This window comes from Astatotilapia calliptera, chromosome 11 (genome assembly GCF_900246225.1).
Source record: "Astatotilapia calliptera chromosome 11, fAstCal1.2, whole genome shotgun sequence".
In the NCBI taxonomy this organism is placed as follows: Eukaryota; Metazoa; Chordata; class Actinopteri; order Cichliformes; family Cichlidae; genus Astatotilapia; species Astatotilapia calliptera.
The window spans coordinates 6,266,987-6,289,263 of NC_039312.1; the positions used below are offsets into that span (position 1 = coordinate 6,266,987).

Here is a 22,277-nt window from a genome sequence, read left to right on the forward strand (position 1 = left end):
CACAGACATGTCTGTGAAGGTTCTCAGTCATCCAGCTCATCGTAGTCTAACGGGCTTGGAAAGAAAAGCGTCTGGACTTCTTTAAGTTTCCTTGAAGACGTTTCACCTCTCATCCAAGAAGCTTCTTCAGTTCTAAGATCAAATGGTGGAGAGTCCCAGGTTTTAAGTCCTATGGGTGTGTCCCTCTTAAGAGGGTCATGGACCCCCTATTGATCCTCTACCTAATCACACTAGCCAAGGTGGGAAAACGGGTGTGGGTCACAACCAGCCAAGGTTTCAGGTGAACCCATTGTGAAACCTATCCCCACCCTATCATGTGATATATTGAGGTCCATTTGACCTCAATAAATCACATGACCCTCTTGGGGACACTCCCATAGGGCTTATAATCTGGGACTCTCCACTAGTTGCTCTTAGAACTGAAGAAGCTTCTCAGATGAGAGGTGAAACGTCTTCAAGGAAACTTAAAGAACTCCAGACGCTTTTCTTTCCAAGCTCCTTAGACTATACAGTCACTGCTCACTTCAGTGACCAAATATATTTTTCGACATCACATCTTCCATTTAAGCTAGAGCTTAACTCTTAATAGCAGAAAAAAAAACCCTAACCAGATTAATTTAAATAATTCCTGCAAACACACACACACACACACACACTGAGCTCCATTTGACCCTTGAAACATGTCTGCTCAAGTTCATATACATGTTTGACAAAATAAAACACACAACATCTATCAGTGAAATTGGATTTTAATAGATAAATATATGTCACATCTTTGTTTTCCATACAGAAGGTTTGACATTTGAGTCCTTGCAGGACATTTTGTGTCCAGGGACGAGTGGTTTGCCAGTAACTCCATCTGGTGGAACAGACTTGTGTAATGTTTACACAGACAAGAAAGCTCCCATTAGGCTTAACTGAAAAAACACAACCACAGTCCATATTTATTGGGCTCTGAGTCCTCTGTCCAGCAACCAACTTATAGTGACTTCAAAGAGCAAGCTGATTCCAGATCAGTGCTTCTAGATAAACAGCAATCCAAGACATTTGTCATCAATCAGTAGAAAGACACAATTACATTAGAAAGTTATGAATATCAGTCAACGCAAATCAACACTCCTGATTTCTAGAACACGAGACCGTGATTATGTCTGTGGTAGAATACGCTGATATGTTTGATATACACTAGGTTGCTCCTTGATCATGTCAGAACACAGGCAGGTGCATTTCTTTGGGAAACTTCCCGTCAAGGTGACACTTCACACGTGGCTCCATGAAGTGCACCCCATGAGAGAGAAAGCTATGAATGAAGGCAATCCAACCCTGATCACGAGCTCAGACGAGACAAACAGGAAACACGCAACGGCTCCTCACTCGTTAATGTGAGCCATACGTTGGGTTTTTTGCATTTCTGCACAAGTTAAATATGTTTGTGAAAAGGTAGGACCCACAGAATACGATTACAGACACAGAGAGCATAAATAGAATTAATAAAAATATATATCATCTATCGAACTTTCTAGTGCTTTTGTCTTGTTTCGCTTCAAATGCATAAAAGTGCACATCGTTTCTGGATGAATACTAAGACACAGAGATACACAGAGAGCTACAGGAGAGAAATACATAAGAATAAGTAAATAACAGGAAGGGATGAGAGGTCACGGTGGTGTGCGTCTGTATATCTGTCCAAGGTGTTTTTGTACATATGCGTGTGAATGCATTAAGAGAACGGTAATGTGTGTGTAGCTACAATATATCCAGAAATATACTGTACAGTGGAGAGGCAGTGTGGTGCATCAATTCTGCTGTGCTTTTATCAACAGCAGTCGGCAGGATCCCGGGAATGTTTTCATGCTGTAACAGTGGTGTAAGGTGGAGGAGCCTGCTTGGGAGGGACACTGACACTGTCATCATAAGGAGGTAACAGCACCTGGAAGACAAAGAAATGAGGACATGACTCAGAATAAACACCATGAAAATCAGTCTGATCAATATGAACATGTTTTTGGTAAAGTTGCATATTATTACATCACTTTTGATGTAACTTGAAACAGAAAAAAATGAAATATTAAAAATTTATTTTGGATTAAGTGAAATATTTGTAAGCCCAGAGAGAACAGCTTGCACAGAAATCAGTCTGATTCCCCAATAAAATAGGCTAAACTGCAGGGCTGCAGTTAAATATGATTATATAACATGTAAAATGCAAGTATGGCAAGATGACCAGTCTTATTTGCACTGCACATTACATAAGCAGTTGGAGCGGTTGATTGGAAGCCTTCTTAGACAAAATATTAAAATAAATGTCATACATAAGAAAAAAAGGCATGCAAGCAGCAGGCTGTACTTCAGCACAGTGCGGCTTTGACCTATATACTACCATGCTTACAACAGCAGTGCTAACATGTAGTAGCCATCAAGCTTCCCATGCTCATTTTTGAATTTATTTGCAGGACTTTTCCCTGTTATTTTATGTAAAAAAAAATTTTTTTTAAATCTACTACTGAAATACTATTACTATTATATCAGGAAGGAAATGTAGTACATGAAGCAAGTGTCCTAAAATTGTGCCACGTGAAAATCAAAAGCATCTGTCAGCAGCCAGATTTAGTTTAGAGCTGTATACAGATAACTAGAGAGGACAGATCTACTTGTTCATCTTTTATTATTCATCCCCTACACCAAAAGTAAAAGTAGGATAAGTGGGGAGTTCCAAAATAAATTTGGCTAATGGTTGTCTATATGCATCACATAAGGCACAGTCTTAGCTGGACTGATGTCTCCACTCAATGCTGAGTCCCGTTATGTGATATGAAAAAGCCAGAATTGAGGTCCCACCATGAAGGAACTTAAAAAAAAAACCTGATGAATTTTAAGGCTGTATAATGTTTTCCTGGATCTGAAAGATTTCTTTCAGCATTCCAGCACTCATTCTCACAACAGAAATGTGGGCTTCCTCAACAACGCTATGTGTTTGACCTGCATGTGGTATTAAGTATTTAACAATGAGTCAATGAGGGTACAGTCTTGCCTTTGTGACAATAAACTTTAATGATGTTGAAATAAATATGTGGGATATTAAGTAATCAATAACTTCCTTTAGGCCTGTACTTGCATATATTAGATCATTTTAAAGAGTTTCAGCACATACTGAAATCCTTTTAAAGTGCATACTGTAGCATGTGGTATGCATATCATGAACTTTAAGGTTACTACACAACTTCAATCATCTGTCTGTGCCCTGCTGTGACACATGTGACATCATCTGTTGTCCAGAAAAAGAACAGTGCATTGCATCTGGTCACATCTGGTGCATTAGATTATAAATAAAAAAGAATTGACCGAGTGCAGGAGAGCCAGCACAAGAGTCGGCGAAAACAAAGTAATTCAATGGAAACAAAACACACCATATATAATTTAAGGGAAAGGAGAAAGAAGGTACAGGTGGATTCAACTGAGACAATTGTGAGCTGCAGAAAGGGAGGGTACTAAAATAAAGAGAAAGGAATATAAGGACGCTAAGCCCAAAATAATAAAATAGGAAGCAAACTGACAGAGAGGGAAACACAGGAGTCAAGATTACAACCGGAAGCAAGCAGCACAGGAATCACTATGGCAATATTGGGGTATAATAAATCTTCTGCTGCATTGTGTGTGTATTGGAAAGCATCTATGGATACACAGTGGATCAAATCTAACAGTTGCTATTCCATTCTAGCTAATAAATCCCCAGTCTGTTACTGTAATCCCAGTAACCACCATCAAGAACTGCATGTGTGCCATGCCTGAACGACACCGTGATCTGTGGGGAGTGGGGCCAAGCAAGAGTCAACACCCACACCAACTCCATGAAGAGAAATTAAGCATGCTTTCTTCTATGATGCATTTATTTATTGTTCCAATAAAGCACCTGTGTGTAGGTGTCAATTACTTTTCTTTATGCCCAAGAATACAGTTCACATGCAATGCATTAGTGGACCATCTAGACCTAACCATCATATAATTGATGTAACACCATGCAAGCTGCTAACCAAAAGCCACAAACCCGGCTGTGGTATGTGGGGGAGCTTCCATTAAATATGGCTAGCTCTAATTGAAAAAGCATCCCTGCAGACGTGAGGCTGATGTTAGGAAATAAATGGCTGCTGATATTCTGGCACTCCTCACTGATGATGTCAGTCAGCTGGAAAGTTGCCTCCTGGGTCTCTCTTTACAGCCCACGTGTTTTACACATCAGGAGCGAGTGGAACTACAGCGCGTAGACCATCAGGTGCTGTTTTAAATTGTGTGCAGTGTTACGCCCTGAGGGGTCTTAAGTTGCAGACTGGGAGCACAGGTTTTGTCAAAATACTTGTGAAACCCAATATATTGCAAGGTCAAATATCAGTCCTGATGGGGCCAGTTACTGGCAGCTCCTTATGTGTTCAGACCGAAAACCACGTTTTGCAATAGTCAAAACAGTCATTAGTGTTTCTATAGCTCCATTAGTCTTCTCCCCTCTGTCAGAGTCAAGCAGTTAGCTGTGTGGGCAGTGGGGTAACAGTGAACTGAGAGCCAGGTCCGGTCAATAAGACACCAACATGAGGCCCTAAAAAGAGCTTACTGTACCCATCTAATGACTTCACCAGCATGGATCCTCGTCTCTCTTTCCAAGTCTGTCCATTCATCCATGCTACTGTAGCTTCTGTAAAACTACGCGCTACTACAGCACAGCTTTAAATGTTCTTTCTCCCATCAACATAGTGACTTTATGGCTGCCAGACTGGCCTGAGCAGAGGAAACCTACGCAGACGATCCAAACGTGACCTGCAGTCTGGATTGCACAGAAGCTGCTTTTCTACTTCTTGGAAAATGCAGAAAAACAGCAAAGATCAGAAACTGTTTAATGTTAGTTCCCTAAATGATGATTTAGACATGAAAGAGGGTTTAATGGACTTTGAGTATAATATATTATACTTATATTTGTATAAGTTTATTCTTATTTGTCATACATTAATAACTGCTGACTTGTAAATTACAAGTATTTGGACAGCTGTACACTGCACGTGAGGAATGAGTGCATTATTAGTGTTGAAGCGAGAACCCTCACATGTCTGGCGAGCTCTGCACACAGGCGTTTGTAGCAGCTCACTGGAAACATTTGCACAGGTGGTCTGACAGCAAAATAAAGTGCTGCTAAAAAAATACTTTTTTCTTCTGCTAGTCTGATTTATTTCATTCTTCTGTGCTGTAGAAGTTCAGTGTTGGCTAAAACCCATTGAGAAAAACACATAACGTTGTGTTTTATGACCTTAATTAGCACACACAATCATTTACTCTGGCTCAGTCCCACAGAAAGTGTGCTGCTGTTGCTGTGAAAATGTTTGGAGTGCCAAATATATATTAATTTCCTGTTGAAAATAGTTCCAAACAAATGCCAAACAGACCACTGTATTTGTCGCAAACTGTTACAAGTACAACTGGAAAAAGTGGACTTGATGCTAAATGCTACCAATATGCATGGAAAAGTCCTGAACGGACATGATATCATGACATCACCAGTCTTATCATTTAAACAAAGAAGTCAGCGTTGTTCTCAGTACTTACGGTGGTGTCATTGGTCGTGATGTACAGCAGGATTTCAGAACTGCCCCGTCCGCTCACATATCTGTAGCAGTTCCACACGCATGCTATCAGGTATGCCTGAGAATGGGAAGAAAGAAAACATAAACACATGTTAGACACATGGACTACGTAACACAGTTATGGTAAATAACAAATCATAGACAAATTATTATCAGCCCCGTTGGTAGCACGGCTCAGTGGATGCTTGTATTAAAGCTTTAAGTCAAGCAGCTTCTCCTCGTTACTATGCAAATGAATTTTCCAAGGTGTTCCAGATATAACTGGGTCATCTTGCCCCCAGAGAAGCTGCGGTGTAAAAGTAAGTTTTCTGCACACCTACTGACACAGATGGCATCACTGTCACCAGAATGTAAGGCTGGAGTAAAATTGTTGTTATTCTAAATAAACTCTCGCTCTTCTTTAGATTCAGATTGTGTTTGCAGAATCTGTCTGACGATTAGACGTCTCTTTATAGTAGCAAGTTCCTGTTGTTCTCTGTCATCCAGAAATCATCTGGGTCTCAGCAGGCGGCTTGCTACTGAAATGCCTCGGCCAAACACAACACCATCTGCTACATCCATCCGCTAGCAGGAACCAAAGCCAGGCTGAGCTCTCAAACATTCTTACCATAAGAACCAATTAAGTATCAGCCCTAATGCTGTGACAGCTCTGTTATTCAAACAACCTCCACAGGAAGGTGCAGCAATCGCTTAATTTACTTCATGGTCCACTGCAAAACCATGCTGACAGTGTGATAATGATGCTGATTGTGCAAATCCAGTTATTTGAATCAGAAATTATTCAGACAGTGGTGCTGATTAAAAAGATGGATTTGGGGTAATTACATGGGGTTTGCAATCTAAAAAGGCCCTGATCGACTATAGTATGAAACATATGAGCTTCTATTAACCGTTACAGTTTATTTTATCTCAGTTTATCTCAGGGTTAACCTTTTGTTGTTAAAGACTACAAATGTTTTGGTTTTAAGCAGAATCACAGCAACTATCTGACAGGATTACTGGCTTTAGATACATAATACAAACAAGTTATTTTTTAGGATTTTTCTTATGTCTTCATGGCTTTTTAAAGTACTTTGCAACTTTTTTTAAGAGGCTAAATATTGCACTGACGCTAAAGCGCCCTTTACCTTACACAGGTTTATGTCAGAGCACAAACGTCAACTGCATCTGGACCACAAATTAAACTATCTTTAACCTGCTCTCAAGTACAAAGCCTGTGCGATGTCCAACTGCACCCATGTAAGAATAAGGCTGGTGAATGTGCAGTGAACTCACAGTGAGCATATGAGCATCTTGTGTGACACCTCGTGCAAGCTCTACCCAGGCAGCACGCTCACCTAAGGTGAGCTAGCTTGCCCCTCCTATGTGCTTAAAGTGAGAAATGTCAGCTTTGGACAATGGCCTGACCTGATTCCGTCCGAAGTTCATTAACAGCTCAACTCCACAGGATTTAACGGGTGCGCCCACACTTTGCAAGTGGCCAAGTGCCTGCTTGTTTTGTGCACATTTCCAACTGCCACACTGCCCAAGTGACCATTAAGAGGTTTATTCTAGAGCTCCCAGGGACACACTTGGATAAATAAGGAGTTTGCTACTGCAAACACACTTAGTGTGCATGGCACAGGCCAACTTAGATGATGCAAGGAAGTAATTGGTTGCCTTGGAACCATAAATGTTTGCTTAATTTTACTAAACAGTGTTCAGTAATTGAGTATCAGAACACACTGACCCTCAAAGAGCCACTTTAATAGTGTGGCTGAAAAAAATTAATAAAAAAAGAGGAAGTAACTCGTCCCTAGGGCTGGTCGAGTATATCGGTATACAGTTTTACATGATAAAAAAAATATTGCAGCGTCAATGAGATTGCAAAGCAAAGAGTTTACGTTTAGGCACAACAACACGACAAGCCCAGAACCTTCTGGAGCGAGAGCCGTATGTCAGCCAATGATGATTTAGTAAAAAGTGAGCTACTTCAACAACCTTCATCAAACTCTGCAAAACATGCAAGAAAACTCTTCCTGCTCCTGGTTGAAAAAACAAACTTGTTTCACCGCTACAGGTTTAAAACGGCCCAATTTCTTGATTTATCGGCTATGGCAGTAATCAGGCCTGGGTGCAGCTAGTGAAAGTGAACTCCTTTCCAAAAAACTGATTTAACAGGGGGAGAATTACTTTTTCACGCAGCACCGGGTCGGGTTGGATAGGTCTTTCCCCTTAATAAATGAAATCATGAATGAAAAACTGCATTTTGTGTTTACTCAGGTTATCTTCATCTAACATTCAAATTTGCTTGAATGTGACAAATATGCAAAAAACTAAGAAATCAGTAAGGGGACAAATATTTTTTCACAGCACTGTATATATGAGTTATGCTGTGTCACCACTGTAGCTGCTGGCACCTCGTGGGAATAATTCATACTTTACATTGCATAAATAACCAAAGCTCATTGGAAAAGAAACATTAAACATGCCTCCTTGTGTTTTTTTCACTGCAGTCACCACATTGTTCAGCCTTTCTTCTGTGTTGTCATAAATACCATCATCACAAATTTCCTAGAAACACTGTAATATAATTTTGAGACTACACATATGTACACTCCTACACCCGACTCTGACTTTAAATCTTTCAGAAGGAAAGCTGAGAGTAAACCTTATATTACAAGTATAGTACTACACTTCTTCCTTCTCACTTTGACATATAAATAATAAAAGAAATGGTGTCTGAATTCAGTGTAGCTGCTTTGGGGTTCTGGTATTGTGCTCTCCGCTTTTCCTGCTGTGATAAATCAAATATGTCTGCTGTGAAAAATACAGTCCCATTTCCAACAACTGTTGGGATCATGTATAAAATGAACCAGCAACATTTTTCTAAACATTTGAGACAGGGGCAGGACTGCATGAGCAAATTCAAAATAATATACTTAAAAGAGAATCTGGAAAATCTGCCTGATTACAGTTTTTTGCCATCAGTGCCTGAGTCCTAACGGGATCCCATTTTTGGGCCCGATCTCAGTCAGGCTGGACTGAGACTGTGGTCTGATGAACCAGAAGCTAAAATTCTTTTTGGAGCTTTCAAAATGTCTAAATCCTCCGTCAGAATGAAGAGAACAGCTAGCTTATTATAATAAAGTTCAAAAGCTAGCATATGCAATCGAATGGAGGTCCATTGGTGCACATATTATGTGAGGGCATCATTAATACTGGATGACAAACAAAGTTTGGAACAATAAGAGTCCAGAGTTAGGGGCCATATTGGCCTACTGAGAGTCCAGACACATTACTCACTGAAAACATTTGACACAAAATACAACAAAGGAGGCTTCAAACTGTTGAGCATCTCAAATCCCACAACAAGGAGTGGGAAGCACTTACAGAGTGGTGTAAAACAAAAAGGTGTCCAGAGACTAAAAACGAGCACAGTCAAAACAATACAAAATGTCTAAAGTGTCAACATTTGACATGTTGTTTTGAAGGTTTGCAAATCATTGCATTCTGAGTTTTTACACAGCTTCTCGGCTTTTTTGGAGCGAGGTTTTATCCACAGCACGCTTTCAAGATTCATTCCTGGGCTCTACTTTACCTAGAACCAGTGAAAGCTAATCAATTTCCACCTCACTTCAGTCACATCACAGAGCCACATGTGAACAGAGGGTTACGTAAAAAGGCAACAGCCTGTGTAACAAGGTTGCATAATATTGTCAGCAGACCAGGAAACATTTCTAGGTGCTGCTAAGCATATGAGACAAATATGTAAACTGGGCGCAGAAAACTTTACCTTAAAGCCGAGAATACAGCCGATGAAGAGCAGCACGATGACGACCAAGCACACGTTACTGAGAGCAGCAACTTCCTCTTTGTAGGGAAAGTTCTCAGGCTGAGGAGGAATCAGAAAGACAGCAGTGATGTTTTCATTTCATGTCAAATTATAAATGATGAGTAAAATAAATATATACATATATCAGATGTTTCTCACCAGTTGCTGCAGGTAATCCTGAATGGTGTTTGGGTAAACTACGATGCTAACAGCCACCAAGGTGTTAAGGGCAAAGTCAAATATTTGGTAGCAGAAAAAAGGGATGATCCAGGCGGGACGTAACTGAAATAAAGACCTTAACGTTAGATATTTGGGACAGAATGGCTTATTTGTCAAAGAGCAGAGAATCAACAGGGAAACAGCAACACGTGAAATACAATTACGAGAGTAAAATAAATGTTTTTTTTACCTTGTAGGCACCATATGTTGCCATCCCACAGATAAGTATCATCAGCAGAGAGATCGCTGAGGCGATGCACATGTCTGAAGCAACAGGAGAAAAGGTAGAAATTCAAAAAAGCTGTACAGATCTTTGCTTTCTATTTAATTCAGGCTGTAGTCACATTGGCTGTGGCGCAATCAATCCTGAATTACATTTATGAAAATGTTTAGAACATGGTGTCATCAAGGGACCACAAATGGAGAGCAGAAGAAAACAATGGCATGATGCATCTGTCAACTAGAAAAGGATTTAACCTCTGCTCTGGGATACACATCGTGTCAGCCTGACCTGAAATCAACTCAACAGAACAGAACTAATCATTCTGTTACATAAGCGCAAGGCCGAGCAACCTTAAAATAAAAGTGGCACTACAGGGAAATAATAGTCACTTCAATGAAACGCCACTTTTTTTTCCTGCCTGACCCATTATTTTCCATATTCTTTTAATAATGACCTGACAATCAGTGTTTCACAGCTCTGAGTCACAGGATGGATCAGATTTGTGGTTTAAAAAAAAGAAAAAAGACAACTCATAAGTGTGACACTTTATTCCCAGAATCTAATTCAGGTAAATGGCAAAATACCAGCATAAAAAGCTTTTTGATTTTATGCCATCTGGGGCAGCAGAAACAATTTTGCCGCCTGGTGATGTTCACCCCTTTTTGTTTTATTTTACCAGCTAATGAGTAAAATATCTGGCAACAGCTGAATTCTCCATTATGTTCACAGGCTTGTTGCTAACCTTCCCTTCTTGCTATTTGGTGGTGAATGCTTAAGCTATTATACATTTTACACATAATTTCAGAATATGTTGGGCGATCGTGGCTCAAGAGTTGGGAGTTCGCCTTGTAATCGGAAGGTTGCCGGTTCGAGCCCCGGCTTGGACAGTCTCGGTCGTTGTGTCCTTGGGCAAGACACTTCACCCGTTGCCTACTGGTGGTGGTCAGAGGGCCCGGTGGCGCCAGTGTCCGGCAGCCTCGCCTCTGTCAGTGCGCCCCAGGGTGGCTGTGGCTACAATGTAGCTTGCCATCACCAGTGTGTGAATGTGTGTGTGAATGGGTGGATGACTGGATATGTAAAGCGCTTTGGGGTCCTTAGGGACTAGTAAAGCGCTATATAAATACAGGCCATTTACCATTTACCATAATAATATTTTGTTGTATAATGACTGGAAGCCAGGAAACTGTGCCCCAAATCGATATAGCAACAAGTATAAAGCTCATCCATTAGCATGTTATATCTTGTCTTTAAGTGCCACCACAAAACATAAAAATGTGGCTAAACGAAGGTTAGCTAGCAGAAAGACTAGCTTGTCTTTCTTCCCCCAACATTTATAAATATACCCAAACATTGATTCTGTTTGGTAGATTATAGCTAACCAGAAAATTTGAGCTTAAAATCTATCACAAAAGCTCAATATTTATATCATATACCTCGTGTTTAATTTGGCCTAAAAAACATTAAAATGTGACAAGCTAGTTGTTAGCTTCAGTGTGTTTATAATAAGCTAATGAGCTACGGTAATTCCCCTTCAACTCCAGTTACACGCTGAAAAAAAACAAATGGAACCAGTAGCTTTCTTCTCATCTAGAGTCAAAGCCCTAAGGATAATGATGTTGTTTTTCTCAGGGGAGAATTATTTTACTAAGAAAAGATTAAAACAAAAGATGTTTACTGTTATTGCACAAAAGCAAGCGTCAGTGCATGTTACTGAGTGAACTGATACTTATAAACCTCAGAAATCTGAACATTCTATGCATGTGATTGTAAAACTGCAGTGGCACCGGCTGGTCCAGCATGTACTAATGGGTCACAGGACAACGCTCATCCTCTGGAACTGGGACAATAGTCGTTCCCAATCAGAGACTACCAGCACCATGTGCTGTGAGTCACCCCTGGTCAGACTGTTCCAGCACGCACCTGGTGTGTTAAGAAGGCTTTTCAAATGCTCTGCACAGATGGACATTGGGTTTTTGGGAGGCTGTGGCTTTGGGTGTTTTTACTTATACAGAAATGAAGACTGTCACTTTAGACAATGTCTGAGGTCCTTATAATAACACAGTAAATTATTCCATTAGTTACATGACGGATCTACCTACACGCAAGAGTTTAAGAAAAACACCACAGAGCCCACTGGGTTTTCTAGCAAATCTCCATCAAGATTTAACCCTCGTATACAAAAAGATACATGGATGTAAAAACTCCTAACAATAATCTACTTCATAACTCTTAGAGACAACTTATGATACATTTACTGCAAAACACTACTTACTGGCATCATCCATGACATCCAGGTCATTAGCCAACTCTGCACTGGTCAAGTGGTACTGCTCAGGATCGTTGAGGGCAGTGAGCAGGATGAGTAACACCACAGCATTGATGAGCTTAGGGACAGAGAACATATGGACAGATGAAGGCAACAGTATGCACAGATGGCGCACCAGAAATGTAAACCTCTTCACCTGACATTCCACACATAATTAATAATCTGCAGAGCAGTGTCTGTTAGTGCTCTTTACATTACTTAACTTTTTATCATCACAGACTGCAGCCAGTAACCATCCTTAAATTCTTAAGTCTTGGCGTGGAGACAGTGCAGCTATGTTAAATGAAGTACCTACAGTAGAAGTCTTTGTTTTGCTCTGGCCAGCACCTCTCATTATTCAGGTGACTCATACATCCCCATTGATCAGGTGAGTGTAATGGAAAATTCTCCACAGTCAATTGGCAGCCTGACACAAAACCCTACCTGAAGAGGCCCACTGCTTATTTATTCATAGGGAGCAGAGAGAAGCTTTTTCCACATGTGGTGTTTGGTTTAGTCAGTCTGATATACTCAACTACACCAGCATTAATTCACAGACATGCTCCACAAGAGCTTAGTGCCACAACACAGAAAAGACAGAATTGTTTCATTAATCAATTTTAAAATACTTGATTAAAGTGTCTATACTATAAGTAATTTCTTAAATTAAGTATTATCAATAATCCTGTATTTACAAATAAAAGTTTGGATAAAGTAATTTAAAACAATGTCATCTTTATATTTTGATTCCAGCTATATAAATATCAAAAAGGCAAGTACAGATCAAGTCTGACGTGAAATGATTTTAAATGACAGATTATATACTCTTAAATCCTGTGCTCATATCATGTTGTCTCTGGCTCTGCTGTTTCTTGAAGTCTACACGCATGCAGTGAGTGACAGAGTTAGGCGATGCTCACCATGTACCAGACCCCCAGGATGATGGTTCCCGTGCGGACATGGCAACACAGGCAGCAGCGCGTGGAGTACCAGCGGTCCCACGGAGAGGCCGTCATCATCATCTTTTGTGTGTCTGCAGGCATTTACAAATGGTGTCGGTGTATGTGAAGGAAGAGTCCCCGCTGTCCTATCGACGTCTTCACCGAGCAAGAGTTGACGAACAGGCTCTGACTGCCCCTGACCCGTCCGGTACTTATCACGGTGAGCAGCTTAGCGGACCAGAACGCGACAAGCCCGCGTCACAGTTAAAATCACGACTTCCGTTTTTTCAAAATTAAACACCAGCGGTCTCACTGTGCTCTTTAAGGTGAATATTTATTGCTTTATTACAGCAATATTGCAAATACTGATGTATTTAGCAAATACATCACCATTTATTTTCCTTAATCTACGGATTCAGTAATTTCAATTCATTGTTCTTCACTGCGTTAAGCCAGTGTGAGACATTTACATTATTTTAAAGGAAGACAAACTCTGTCCCGCCCAATATGTGTGTCACATATTTTAACATGGATGTGATTTGATGTACATTTTGTAATGATAGCGATGACATACGGAGCAAATAGTTCCAGATTAGTAAAATAAGATTAGTTTGATGAGTAATCAAATCAAGCGGACCAAATTCTATTTGTCAAAGTCATCAAATGGCAGGCTAATGTGTGCTTGTGAAATCAGTCGTATAAAACTTTTTCCTCCTCTTTTCTGCACACTACCCGAATGACAACTTGAGCATGCTACTATTTTGAAAAGAAAAGGATCCCGATGCTTCCGGTTATAGTCTGATCAGCTTTGCCGATCCGCTGCAGAAGGATGCATTTACTCGTCCTGAGGATGATAAACACTGGAGCGTGTGACAGATTAGATCGGATCAAATCCGATGATGTAACCCGTCATTTCCAGAAAGTTATACAGCCGGGGATTAAAATAAGTACTTTAATCTGGAACGTTACTAGTCGCGTCTTTAAAAAGCACCACTGCCTTATGCAAGGGCGATCGTGGCTCAAGAGTTGGCAGTTCGTCTTGTAATCGGAAGGTTGCCGGTTCGAGCCCCGGCTCGGACAGTCTCGGTCATTGTGTCCTTGGGCAAGACACTTCACCTACCGCCTACTGGTGATGGCCAGAGGGGCCGATGGCGCGATATGGCAGCCTCGCTTCTGTCAGTCTGCCCCAGGGCAGCTGTAGCTGCCTCCACCAGTGTGTGAGAGTGAATGAATAGTAGAATTGTAAAGCGCTTTGAGGGTCCCGAAAAGCGCTCTATAAATGCAGTCTATTATTATTATTATTAAGGAGAAACCTGGCTACTTTTGATCCTTGCAAGTCCACTTTTATTTTCCCACTTCCACATAAAGTGAATCTTCTAAAGGTGAGGTTGCAGGCCTGAGGCCTGAGCTCAACAGCAGTAACACTGTTTCTCAGAGTGATGGGACAATCCACACTGTGCTATGAAGAAGCCCAAATGTAGAAAAACTGGCCTTTATTTAGTCTTTTTACATATGGCTTAAGCTTTTCTTTTGTTACAAACAGGTTTTACAAAAGGTTCTGAAGACTTCGGAATCACTCACTGGTGGAAAATCATGAGGAGGTTGATGACACTGCCGTGACACGTGTACGATCAGAGGCTCCCATGCGGCTGCGCTCCTAAGAGCAGTCACAGACAGTAAACACGGCAAGGAAACTGTTGTCTCGACACACTGCAGTACAACAACAGACAGGGGACAGACCAGATGGAGAGTGTGTCCATGAAGTGTTCAAAATTACATGGAAAAAAAAAAGTAAAATAAAAAATACAGTGCGGCTCATGAGTCCCTTTTCCATGGTCTCACAACGCTCACAGCTCATTTCATGTCACAAATGTTTACGTGCCGTCGAGCCCAAACCGCTGACACAAACATTTGATCTTCCTGCTCTTTTCACCGGTGCCACAGCTTACAAACATCAGAGCAATTTAAGAAAAGAAAAAAGAAAAAAAAAAAAAAGGACAGCAAAGCGAAGGCCTAGTGTCGTGTAACCTGATGCAACCGTTTGCATTCTCTACACAGTAATTCTGCGTTCGATAGCCACCACGATAACACACTTCTAAACATGATCAGTAATTTCTACACGTCTAATTACTACAATACAGCTCCTTCAGTTATTGGATTCAGTGGAATTAGAAGACACAATCAGTATCAAATGCATACTTAAAAATCATCAACACCGCATTACATTAGATTGCACTGCATCTAGTTTCAGTTTTCAACGATGCGCCTGCTGACACGTGGATGTGTATAAAAGTTGTTTCGGTTTCCACACGTTTTCAAGGTAGAGTCCATCGAGAAGATCTTTGTTCAGAGTTCCTGCCACCAAAGGTGTTGCATAAACAGAGTATCAAGTCTCTTGCATACAGAGGCCTGCAGAGTGGACTCCGTCTCATGTCTCTCTCCTCGCCTTCTTCTTCTTTGCTGGTTTGGGCGCTTGGCTCTCCTCAGGTTTTTCTGTGGAAACACACAAAGGTAGGAACACCTTTAAACATCTCTTTCAATGAGCATAACCCCACATCTGTTTGATTCACTGGTGAGAAAAAGAGTTTGACTTCCACTGACAAAATTTTAACCCATCATTCCCAGAAAAAGATGGCGTGGGTAATAGAAATGAGCTGAGCACAGATTTAAAGAGCTTGATCAAAGCATACAGTATCAAGAGCAAATGATCCAAGTTGTTGCAGATTAAATTTCCTAAGATTATTAACAAGCTTAACCTTGAAACACACACTTCAGCATTGTCACATGAACGTGATACTTGAGTAACAAGTTTATAGAAAATGTGATTGTACTCATTTTTCAACGTTATAATTACTGGAGACACTGGACACCAATAGTTGTCCCAACTTCAGCAACGGATCTACTTGTTTTTTGTTTGTATAAAAAGTAACATAAAAAAAAAAGGTTTAGACAAAAGTAAAGGAGAAAAGCTTTAAGACCCACATCTGGATTTGGATACAGATTTGTTAGTGAAGGAGATTCAGTTTGCTTTATATTAATTTGCTTTACATTAATAGCACGCTGCCAAACTGCTCAGAACCTGAAATTGTAAATGCTTCAAAATATGCAGCTTATGTGCATCTGATACTCCAATACAAGTAAATCAGAGTTAACAACTAGACAACTGGGAAAGTCATATTTAGCTGCACCAAATGCCTCAGTACCAGCATGCACAAGGTTCTGGTGTCACATCTGACAGTGTTTAGCGCTTACTTTGTTGTGTCGGAGCAGGAAGGTTGTTCTGCTTGGCAGTTGGTTCTCCTTCATTTGGCTTCAGTGGCACTTGTGTGACAGGGGATTTCTGGGATATGTTGTCTTTCACTGGACGCTCTGCTCTCACCTGTTAGGAAAGGGAAAACAGCAAGTTAAGAGCGAAAAAGAAACAGCTGCAAGGCTACGGGTCAGAGAACAGAATAGCCGCGTTTTTCAAGATCATCTTTGATTCCTTCTTGCCCGTCAGCCCACTGACCTCGACAGCTGCTTTGACAGGCTGGACGGCAGCAGCGTTCTCCTGAACAGGTGGCTGCTTCTTCACCGAGGCTGCAGGTGCAGTTTCCTTCTCCGGCTCCTGAGCCAACAAACAAACAAGTGGAATTTAGACAAAAAAAAATATCCAGGAGAATGAACATCTCACCACTCTTTGTTTTACACCTTTTAAGGTTACTACACTCAGCGGTGCATTTGCTCACAAGCTGTTACCTGACCAGCTGTTCCTCCCTCCTCAGCAGCCTTCTTCTTTTTCTTTTTCTTCTTTTTAGTTTTAGCCGCTCCATCAGCAGTGGTCACTCCCTTATCCTTCTCATCGTCACCATCCTCCTGTGAACCCATGAGGATAAAACATGACTTAAAAACGCAGGAACAGACACTATATTAGAAATTCTAGAGCAAATGGGAATGCTTTGGTAATTCCTTACTTTTCCACTGTCTGTTGGCAGAAGCAAGGCACAGTAGCACATGACAACATGTCATCGCATCAACATTTAAGTAAACTGCTATTCACTGCAACATTTATTACACCTGTGTTTGTCATACTGTAGAAAAATGTCCGCTATGAGAAAGGCCTTTGAAGTCTATATGATCTGTACACATCCACATACTGGTTTCAAACAGCCGCCATAATATGATAAACTATGTTGTCTATTCAGTCTACTGTGTTGAGCCACTGAGCTGCAGGGTCACAGTCAAAAGAAAGAACGAGGACAGCTCATTGAGTCTAAGCCCTGATGACTCATTAGTTAATGGGTTGTTATTTTTAAAACTTCTATAATGCTTATTTTTGTCCAGAGCTTGGCCACACTTACTGCCACTCCGATCAACAGATTAACCTTGGCTGGCTCAGGGAGGGGCTGCTCCTGTGCTGGAGGAGGCTCGAGGGTGGGCTCTTCATAGTTGCCCCATGCTTCAGAGGGGGCGTTCCAGTCAGAACTGGTGTCCACAGAACCACCGTCTGAGAGACAAAAAGGGTGTCACGAGACATAAACGTGAAGGAGTACCACAACAGAAATGACATCAAGCAACATCAAAATTAAACAGTGCGGTGAAAGAAAACCAGTAAATGGCACTTACTGAGTCCAGACCACTCATCATCTAGTCTGGGCTGACTGATCCACGGCAGGTCGTTCACAGGCTTGGGCTCTATGGAGACAACAATTACCGCGTTAATACAACCAAATCTGGGCAAGACAAACAGTGCCATCTAGTGGCAGGACTCAGTTTTGCTGCAGTGTATACTTACCAGCAGTACCAATTCCCAGACTCGGTAAAGACATCAGATTTACCTGGGTTGTTGGCATTCCCCTTTTACTCACAGTCCACGCCTCTGAAAGACACATTTCACAGAAGTTGTGTCATCACTGCTCAAAACATTGACCTTGGGGATTCTAAATTGTCTGAATGGGGCCTTTAAGCAGCTGTATATTTAAAGTAATAAAAAATAATAATTCAAGAGAATTTTACTGTCAAACTTTAGACAAGAACCTATCAAAAACAGATTTAACGCCGTCTGTGCGTAAATTTTTAAAAACATGTATAGCACTATCTTCTGTTAGTACAGAACGTGATGTCATGTTGTTGGTTGGTTGTTGCTAATAGACCTACATTAGCTTATGTTGGCTAACTAGTGACAAAATCGATAACTCAGGGGAAAATAAGGACTGGGTTCACTTTTGTGCTTTCCCTGGGAGCAACAATGAGTTTTATGTTACGAAACCAAGGATATATTGTCCACTTTCACTCTGTCTCTTTAGCAGTAAGTGGCTCTGTTGTTTGACCAGTTACACTCAAACGGGAAAAATCCACCTGGCAGCTGTAATGTTCTGATTTGTAAAGCACTTTATGAATGAGGACTAATGTGCCCTAACAGACTAGTTGGTACCGTTGGTACTGAGGGTGAGTTAATATTCAGTAAGCCATTTTTAATATGAAGCTCTATTACACTTATAGTTTCTTTTTCTCCCAAACACAACAAATCTAAAGATGTGTTCAGGACAATAATGAAGAATTAATTGTTTTTTGGAAAACCCAATATAGCAGGAGCCAAAAGGAGAAAGAGTAGACTGGAATCAGGTTCAAACACCATCTTCAGAATTTACAAGAAGTTTTACAAATTCCCAGCCTTTTCTCTAAGCCCTACACTTTCTTTGTTCTGTCTCAAACTCAACGATTTATAGATCGTTTGCTAAAGATGAAATGTTTTCACACTTGTCTTTGCACCTGCTTTGTATGCACCTGCACCATGTGAAAACTTTGCTTTGTTTTTGATCTGAATACACCATGGGGGATATTTTGTAGATGTGACTTTTTAAACGAGCCAGTTAATTGTAATAATTATTTTAAAGCACTATGCTTAACAGAAGTCAAGATCAACAATGAAGAGTTTAGAAGTACCATCAATCCCCGTCTTCCACAGTGGTGGTTCCCTGCTGGTGGTACAGGAGGCAGTCTTGGGAGCAACAGTTTGAGCAGGAATCTTTACCGGCACATCAGGTACAGCAGAGGACACCTCCACCGCATTGTTGCTGTTAACTAATACCAAGAGAGAAACATTTGATTCCACTTGACAGGCTAGCGGCACATCAACCCAGACTTTGCTGTAATTTACTTCTAGTACGTACTAATATCAATGTGTGATGTCTTTCTCAATTTCATACTGATAATTACCTTTAGAGACAACAGCCTCCACCTTCTCAGGCTTCACTTTTGTGGATTCTCCTGAGAATAAAGAGCAAGGTCAAGAAAAAACACTGCAAAAACAATTCTGAGAAAGCTCACTCGAGACTCAAATTCCCATAATGCCTGTATTCATAGACTGTTTTGGCCACGAGAGACCAACGAAAGGCAACAACAATGTATACAGAAACAACATTTGTGCAACTGTCTACAGGATCTTTAAAAAGAACTCTTCAAATGCAGAAAGGACACTTAAAAAGCCACCTTTTTTCTTCTTCTGGTTGGTAGGTGCAGGGGCTGTGGAGGCCTTGGGCTGCTCTGTGGGAACACTCACAGGTGTTCCTCCTCCACCGGGGCTGGCTGAGCCATCGCTGGAACTCTTATCCTTCTTGCGCTGCTCCCGTTTCTCCTTGTTGCTGACCTTGGTTTCCCATGTGCCTGAAAGGTAGCACTAAGTTCAGTGTAGAATTTGTCACAAAATACTGCAGGAGTTCATTACAGGATTAGTGAGGGGGAAAAAATGGTACAGATTAAGCAGGGCGAAGGACTGGATGTAGACTTGAGGCTAAGTGAATTTTACTAAGACACCGATTGCATGTAACTAAACCCACGCTGTTAATTATTCCCTTTGTGGTTCACTGGTCAGGTCACTGGGTATGTCTTCCTTATGAGGTAAGCTAAACAAACTAAAACAGTCAAATACCACAGATAATACCAGAGTATCACTTTGAAAACAGCTAAATGATGACAGGACTCAGAACATTTTACCTTCTTCTGGTTCTTTGCCATCTGTAGTCACTGTCTTGGTCTCCTTCACAGCCTGTTTGGCCTTTTTCTTTGACTTCTTCACCTGGAAAACAAAGAGCGGACATAAAGTTGCAAACAAAAGCCAGTATATTTGACAAAGACATAAACACACAAGGTTATATGACAGTTTACAGAATCAGAAAGATGTTGATAGTATGCAGAACATATGATTTATTAAGGAGGGGGAACGGGACCACATGCTGAATGAACCATGCTGCACAGCAGGCTCAGGCCTCGTCTATTTATAAGTGAAACTACATCCACTGTACCTAAATCTTCTACATGTACTTTTCGTGAGCACTACTTTATCTCCTGCGTGATTCCACGTCTGACTGCCGAACCTTCCGGGTCACCAATACTTTTATATTGTGGTCTTTAGAAGATGACACTATGTGCTGTGATAAGCGGACATCTCCACATTTGTGCTGCATATGACAGCTGAAGACTGTAACCCAACACCAGTGGCCGGTTGCGTCATTAAAGAGTGAAAGGGCGAAAATGTTCTTTTTTTTTTTTCTTCCTTGACTACATTCAGTGAAGACGTCAAAGTAGTAACGCGAATGATAGAAAATGCTACAAAAGACAAGCATTATCGTAGATAAATTAAAATAGAAAAATTAATTGGTTTGAGTCCTAACAGAGTGTGATTCTGGCACGATTTTAAATTACCTCAGCAACCTTCTCCGGCTTGACTTCTGGTGGGGGCGGTTGGTGATGTGGCACTATCTCTTCCGACGCTATGGCTTCTTCCTGTGGCTCAGCGATAGCTCTCCCGTTTGGCTGAGATTTCTGGAAAGGTCATTTAAAATTCACGAGTATCATTACAAGTTATACCGTTGTTACTTATGCATAAAACGCCAACCATTAACGGCATAGCCGGACAGAACACTAGCCTGAAGCTTGTTTTAGCCATGACATGAGATTTAGTTGTCACCGTGGCGTTAGCCTGACAGCTAGCCCTGCTAGCGGTATAGGGAAAAGCTGGAAATAAAACAGACTTCATTTTACGTGCCTTTTCCGCTTTCTTTTTCTTTTTCTTCGGTTCCTCGGATTTGACGGGTTTACCGACAGTTCGCTTTAGTTCAATTCCGTCGTCCGCATGGCTCATAACAGGGCGCTTCTTGAAGAGACCCCGACAGACTGAGGCCCACAGAGCGACCATCAGCAGCAGCCCAGTACCTGCCAGCAAAAGGATCATCCATGGCGGAATGAGCTCCGGCTTCAGCCCCAAATCCACGCCGAGTTCGGAGCGCAGTAGCTCCAGACCTCTGGACAACAGTTCATTCACACGATCAGTAAGCAGGCTGACCTGCCGAGAGGCCGCGTCCTGCCACTGCTCCATTCCTCCGGTTTCTGATAGACCGATTAGTCACGCTTTGCTTACCACTATTAGCTGCGCTAGCATGCAGTGCTAGCTAAAAATAACGGAACGATTTCGACATTATGAAAAACAACGAATTCATCCGCCAGCAACATCAGCCAAGCCGATCAGCCAAGCAAGCTAGCGAAATGTTGTAAGCGCTGCGGTGGCTAAACAAATTAGCTAACTGATATCATCATAAGATAATTTGCTACCGTTAGCTGACCACCACAATGAGTCCAGTGTGAGGAGCGCGAGTAAAGCAGGTTCACCTCATATGGCTCCGTTCTGACTGGAAGAGAGACACGCTGCCTTCACGACAGTCGTAAACCTGAGTTTCCGGGTTGTGAATTACAGCTACGTGTTATAGCTGTCTTAGATTATTTATCAAAAAATACATTATGAACTTGAATTGTTTTGATAGTTTTTTTTATTTCAAGTACAGAGTTGCACACACGTACTGTGTGCATGGTGTATTATTTCTATACACTTTTGTATCATATTTTTGTTGCCTTGGTCCTACAAATGACAGATCCTGATGTTGATACCTAAAAGTCTCTGGTCAAATTAACAGCTCACGAGTTTTTATTTATTTTTTTTTTCCGCACATAAAATCATTGGAAGAAATAAAAAAAAAAACGGGTTATTGCAGGTCCGTTGAAATAGGCAGGGCTACAACTTTCTCCATGCTGATTGGTCAAAATTCTTGATTCAAAAATGTTTCCAGTACGCCTTTAACACAGACCTGCCCCACCCCCCTTGTACAAAGATTATCAA

General features: G+C 41.2%; 2 protein-coding genes across 2 annotated transcripts; both read right to left on the bottom strand.

Moving 5' to 3' along the window:
• Nucleotides 1-731: 731 nt before the first annotated feature.
• Nucleotides 732-13,378, bottom strand: LOC113032691 (lysosomal-associated transmembrane protein 4B). The gene is made up of 7 exons (XM_026185725.1): nucleotides 13,106-13,378; nucleotides 12,153-12,264; nucleotides 9,848-9,921; nucleotides 9,598-9,720; nucleotides 9,400-9,498; nucleotides 5,587-5,682; nucleotides 732-1,930 (listed from the first exon to the last, which is right to left on the bottom strand). The coding sequence occupies exons 1-7, from the start codon at nucleotides 13,226-13,228 to the stop codon at nucleotides 1,850-1,852; spliced, it is 708 nt and encodes a 235-aa protein (XP_026041510.1). The 5' UTR covers nucleotides 13,229-13,378; the 3' UTR covers nucleotides 732-1,849.
• A 1,208-nt stretch (nucleotides 13,379-14,586) lies between these two features.
• LOC113032338 (protein LYRIC) lies at nucleotides 14,587-21,835 on the bottom strand. Its single transcript, XM_026185212.1, has 13 exons — nucleotides 21,153-21,835; nucleotides 20,810-20,929; nucleotides 20,102-20,183; nucleotides 19,598-19,771; nucleotides 19,325-19,375; nucleotides 19,052-19,189; nucleotides 17,901-17,984; nucleotides 17,732-17,800; nucleotides 17,467-17,612; nucleotides 16,865-16,981; nucleotides 16,635-16,733; nucleotides 16,379-16,505; nucleotides 14,587-15,619 (listed from the first exon to the last, which is right to left on the bottom strand). Exons 1-13 carry the CDS (start codon nucleotides 21,480-21,482, stop codon nucleotides 15,555-15,557), a joined length of 1,602 nt encoding a protein of 533 aa, XP_026040997.1. The 5' UTR covers nucleotides 21,483-21,835; the 3' UTR covers nucleotides 14,587-15,554.
• Nucleotides 21,836-22,277: the final 442 nt, after the last annotated feature.

Coding starts and splice junctions, on each gene's coding strand:
- LOC113032691 (XM_026185725.1), bottom strand. CDS start 13,228: ATGCCTGCAGACACACAAAAGATGATGATGACGGCCTCTCCGTGGGAC. Junction 9,721..9,847: donor CAACATATGGTGCCTACAAG/GTAAAAAAAACA, acceptor TCTTTATTTCAG/TTACGTCCCGCCTGGATCAT. Junction 9,499..9,597: donor AGGATTACCTGCAGCAACTG/GTGAGAAACATC, acceptor ATTCCTCCTCAG/CCTGAGAACTTTCCCTACAA.
- LOC113032338 (XM_026185212.1), bottom strand. CDS start 21,482: ATGGAGCAGTGGCAGGACGCGGCCTCTCGGCAGGTCAGCCTGCTTACT. Junction 20,184..20,809: donor AGCCGGAGAAGGTTGCTGAG/GTAATTTAAAAT, acceptor TTTGTTTTCCAG/GTGAAGAAGTCAAAGAAAAA. Junction 16,506..16,634: donor CTGTCAAAGCAGCTGTCGAG/GTCAGTGGGCTG, acceptor CTTTCCTAACAG/GTGAGAGCAGAGCGTCCAGT.